This window comes from Aplysia californica, unplaced genomic scaffold, assembly GCF_000002075.1.
Source record: "Aplysia californica isolate F4 #8 unplaced genomic scaffold, AplCal3.0 scaffold00086, whole genome shotgun sequence".
Lineage (NCBI taxonomy): Eukaryota > Metazoa > Mollusca > Gastropoda > Aplysiida > Aplysiidae > Aplysia > Aplysia californica.
The window spans coordinates 1,590,731-1,595,730 of NW_004797356.1; the positions used below are offsets into that span (position 1 = coordinate 1,590,731).

The 5,000-nt window shown below is 62.2% G+C and overlaps 1 protein-coding gene across 1 annotated transcript; it reads left to right on the plus strand.

The window, feature by feature from the left end:
- The first annotated feature begins 736 nt into the window (after window positions 1–736).
- On the plus strand, window positions 737–2,815 carry LOC106011294 (translation initiation factor IF-2-like). Its single transcript, XM_035968819.1, has 3 exons — window positions 737–835; window positions 1,140–1,787; window positions 2,330–2,815. Exons 1-3 carry the CDS (start codon window positions 737–739, stop codon window positions 2,813–2,815), a joined length of 1,233 nt encoding a protein of 410 aa, XP_035824712.1.
- The last annotated feature ends 2,185 nt before the right edge of the window (window positions 2,816–5,000 follow it).

Consider the following 5,000-nt stretch of genomic DNA (forward strand, 5'->3'; position numbering starts at 1 on the left):
CACACACACACACACACACACACACACAGAGAGAGAGAGAGAGAGAGAGAGAGAGAGAGAGAGAGAGAGAGAGAGAGAGAGAGAGAGAGAGAGAGAGAGAGAGAGAGAGAGAAGCTTGGCGCCAAGGGTGCCCTGCCGCACCATTGGTCCATTCAGGGTCGAGTTGCAGATGATTGGTCGAGAGCCCGGTCCTCTGCAGCTTTATTTTCAAGTTTCGTCATGACACGACACCGTTCTGTCTTGGTGCTTTTCAGACAGACATAAACACACACACACACACGTACACACACACACACACACACACACACACACACGTACACAGACACACACACACATACATACAAACACACGCGGGTGCGTGCACACACACACACGCACGCGCACACACACACACACACACACACACACACGTATGCTAACACATGCACGCTTACACGCACGCACACCAAAGCACTCACCCCTTTCCTGTTAAGTCTTTTTGTTTCTCACCCTTACCGCCGGACAATCTTGCCCGCCAACAACATCAACTCTATTTGTGTAAACACACACACACACACACACACAGAGAGAGAGAGAGAGAGAGAGAGAGAGAGAGAGAGAGAGAGAGAGAGAGAGAGAGAGAGAGAGAGAGAGAGAGAGAGAGAGGATGCTCTCCATACGTCAGCTCGCGACTCGTACGGCGCGCTTCGGACAACGTACTACTCAGCGTCCATCCTACGGGGCGAGAGTTATCACCATGCAGATGCTGCCAGACTACTGCCGGGAGGTCAAGTCGGAAGAACGAAACACACACGACCTCAGGAGCCAGTCCATACCAGGAGTTCGGCAGATGCAAGTCCAGACAGAAAGGGCCATCGCACTTGTTGCTAAAGGTCGGCCCCACACGGGAAAAAACCCAGTCCATGAGAACCCAAAGCGGTGTCCGCTCGAGCCCGATCCGAGTTCCCCATCCGCCGGTGGGATCATAGGTTGTGCCACCAGGCTGTTAAAGTCTCGCCTCACCCGGGACGAACCCTGTCAATGAAGTCCGACTAGTGGCCTGTTCCAGCACGAACCTACTCCCCCACATATATACGTGTCGGCGCGTTTTATGTAGACTGCCGGCTGCACTGTCCCATAAGCACCATGTTACGTAACAGACAAAATTCCGGCCCTCCGCGCGCAACCCCCTCCTCCCCCCGGTAGCCACCCCACACGACAAGAGGGGCCGCCACCTGCCCCCCTCACCGCGTGCACCCCCCTACCCACAAACGATATCCCACCATCATTGGTGGGTGGCAACCTCACCGGGGCTGTCAGCCGCCCCCGATGCCCCAGCCGAGGAGGGTCCGTTGCCAGAGGTGCCTGGGCCTAGGCTGTTCCCCGCACCCACAGTCGTCGCTGCCGTGTCCCCGCCGGCTCACGGGCACCGGGAGCACACGGGGGACACCCTGGGACACCCTGGGACACCCTGGGACACCCTGGGACACCCTGGGACACCCTGGGACACTCGCACAGCGCCCACCAGGGGCCCGGGGGCCGCCCACCGAAAAGCGACCCAGAAATCGGCCTCTGGCCTGGATATAGACGCCTCGCTGGGAGCGAGCGCCGCAGTGGACAAAATTGTCATTTCTATCGGGAAATCGGGCTCCTCCCGAGTAAAAACGGACAGGGGATTGCAGTTTGCCCCGGGCGCCGGGAGTGCCCCCCGCTGCAGTGCCCCGACCCCTGCCCGTGCACTGGGGTCCGTTGGCAGAGGTAGGGGTCCGTTGGCAGAGGTGTGTGGGCGCAGGGGTCCGTTGGCGGAGGTGGGGGTCCGTTGCCAGAGGTGGGGGTCCGTTACCAGAGGTAGGGGTCCGTTGCCAGAGGTGGGGGTCCGTTGCCAGAGGTGCCTGGGCCTAGGCTGTTCCCCGCACCCACAGTCGTCCCTGCGGGCCCCCGCCGGCTCACAGGCACCGGGAGCACACTGGGGACACCCTGGGACACACGCACAGCGCCCACCGAGGGCCCAGGGGCCGCCCACCGAAACGCGACCGTCACTGGAATTTCGGCAAATTTACCCAGAAATCGACCTCTGGCCGGGATATCGAGGCCTCACCGAGAGCGAGCGCCGCAGTGGACAAAATTGTCATTTCTATCGGGAAATCGGGCTCCTCCCGAGTAAAAACGGACAGGGGATTGCAGTTTGCCCCGGGCGCCGGGAGTGCCCCCCGCTGCAGTGCCCCGACCCCTGCCCGTGCACTGGGGTCCGTTGGCAGAGGTAGGGGTCCGTTGGCAGAGGTGTGTTGGCGCAGGGGTCCGTTGGCAGAGGTGGGGGTCCGTTGGCAGAGGTGGGGGTCCGTTGGCAGAGGTGGGGGTCCGTTGCCAGAGGTGGGGGTCCGTTGCCAGAGGTGGGGGTCCGTTGCCAGAGGTGCCTGGGCCTAGGCTGTTCCCCGCACCCGCAGTCGTCGCTGCCGGGACCCCGCCGGCTCACGGGCACCGGGAGCACACGGGGGACACCCTGGGACACACGCACAGCGCCCACCGAGGGCCCGGGGGCCGCCCACCGAGGGCCCGGGGGCCGCCCACCGAAACGCAACCGTCACTGGAATTTCGGCAAATATACCCAGAAATCGGCCTCCCCCGGGATATCGAGGCCTCGCCCGGAACGAGCGCCGCAGTCGACAAAATTGTCATTTCTATCGGGAAATCGGGCTCCTCCCCACAAGAACGCGGAGGGGACCGCGGGGTGCACCGGGGTCCGTTGGCGGAGGTGTGTGGGCGCAGGGGTCCGTTGCCTGAGGTGGGGGTCCGTTGCCAGAGGTGGGGGTCCGTTGCCAGAGGTGCCTGGGCCTAAGCTGTTCCCCGCAACCACAGTCGACGCTGCGGGACCCCGGCCGGCTCACGGGCACCGGGAGCGCACGGGGGACACCCTGGGCCAGGGGGCCGCCCACCGAGGGCCCGGGGGCCGCCCACCGAAACGTGACCGTTACTGGTATTTCGGCAAATTTACCCAGAAATCGCCCTCCGGCCGGGATATATAGGCCTCGCCTGGAGCGAGCGCCGCAGTTGACAAAATTGTCATTTCTATCGGGAGATCGGCCTCCTCCCGAGTAAAAACGGACAGGGAATCGCAGTTTGCCCCGGCCGCCGGGAGTGCCCGTAGTGCCCCGCTACAGTGCCCCGACACTTACCTGTGCACTGGGGTCCGTTGGCAGAGGTAGGGGTCCGTTGGCAGAGGTAGGGGTCCGTTGGCAGAGGTGTGTGGGCGCAGGGGTCCGTTGGCGGAGGTGGGGGTCCGTTGCCAGAGGTGGGGGTCCGTTGTCAGAGGTGCCTGGGCCTAGGCTGTTCCCCGCACCCACAGTCGTCGCTGCCGGGCCCCCGCCGGCTCACGGGCACCGGGAGCACACGGGGGACACCCTGGGACACACGCACAGCGCCCACCGAGGGCCCGGGGGCCGCCCACCGAAACGCGACCGTCACTGGAATTTCGACAAATATACCCAGAAATCGGCCTCCCCCCGGGATATCGAGGCCTCGCCTGGAGCGAGCGCCGCATTCGACAAAATTGTCATTTTCTATCGGGAAATCGGGCTCCTCCACACAAGAACGCGGAGGGGACCGCGGGGTGCACCGGGGTCCGTTGGCAGAGGTGTGTGGGCGCAGGGGTCCGTTGCCGGAGGTGGGGGTCCGTTGCCAGAGTTGGGGGTCCGTTGCCAGAGGTGACTGGGCCTAGGCTGTTCCCCGCACCCACAGTCGACGCTGCCGGGCCCCCGCCGGCTCACGGGCACCGGGAGCGCACGGGGGACACACTGGGCCCGGGGGCCGCCCACCGAAACGCAACCGTCACTGGTATTTCGGCAAATTTACCCAGAAATCGCCCTCCGGCCGGGATATAGAGGCCTCGCCGGGAGCGAGCGCCGCAGTTGACAAAATTGTCATTTCTATCGGGAGATCGGCCTCCTCCCGAGTAAAAACGGACAGGGAATCGCAGTTTGCCCTGGCCGCCGGGAGTGCCCGTAGTGCCCCGCTACAGTGCCCCGACACTTACCTGTGCACTGGGGTCCGTTGGCAGAGGTAGGGGTCCGTTGGCAGAGGTAGGGGTCCGTTGGCAGAGGTGTGTGGGCGCAGGGGTCCGTTGGCGGAGGTGGGGGTCCGTTGCCAGAGGTGGGGGTCCGTTGCCAGAGGTGCCTGGGTCTAGGCTGTTCCCCGCACCCACAGACGTCGCTGCCGTGTCCCCGCCGGCTCACGGGCACAGGGAGCACACGGGGGACACCCTGGGACACTCGCAGACCGCCCACCGAGCGCCCTGGGGGCGCCCACCGAAACGCAACCGTCAATGGGATTTTGGCAAATTTACCCAGAAATCGGCCTCTGGCCGGGATATCGAGGCCACGCCGGGAGCGAGCGCCGCAGTCAACAAAATTGTCACTTCTATCGGGCGATCGGGCTCCTCCCGAGTAGAAACGGGGCGGAGAGCGCGGTGAGACCCGACAGCCGGTGGCTGCCTCGCTTGCGCCCCGGCCCTAGGACGCCGACACACGTGCGTTGGGGTCCGTTGGCAGAGGTGCCTCGGGTCTGGTGACAGAGGTGGGAACTTTGTCATTTTTTTCCCCCCTTGATGTACGGTACGGGCAGCTTGCTTTTGTGTGCAACTGTCCGTTCATTTTTTAAAATTTGTTAGATTATTTTTAAGTTTCTATTTTTATTTAAAATTTATTTATTTTTCTTTACAGATCAGAAGAAAAAAGAAAACCCTCCTTTTTTGTGGGAGCTCTCCTAGGATAACACCCAAGATGCACACACACAGACACACACACACAGACACACACACACACACATAGACACACACACACACACACACACACACACACACACACACATACACACGCATACACACATACATACACACACACACATGCACGCACACATCCTCTCCTTTTAGCATATCTTTGCACATAAGCGTAGTAATGCGCAGTCGAATGCACACGCACTGGCACACACACGCACGCACGTACGCACGCATGCACGCACGCACACAC

Excerpts from the sequence above, each read along its gene's own strand:
- LOC106011294 (XM_035968819.1), top strand. The coding sequence starts at position 737 with ATGCAGATGCTGCCAGACTACTGCCGGGAGGTCAAGTCGGAAGAACGA. Across the intron at positions 836-1,139 it reads CAGGAGTTCGGCAGATGCAA|ACAAAATTCCGGCCCTCCGC; the intron begins GTCCAGACAGAA and ends GTTACGTAACAG. Across the intron at positions 1,788-2,329 it reads GCAGGGGTCCGTTGGCGGAG|GTGGGGGTCCGTTGCCAGAG; the intron begins GTGGGGGTCCGT and ends CCGTTGGCAGAG.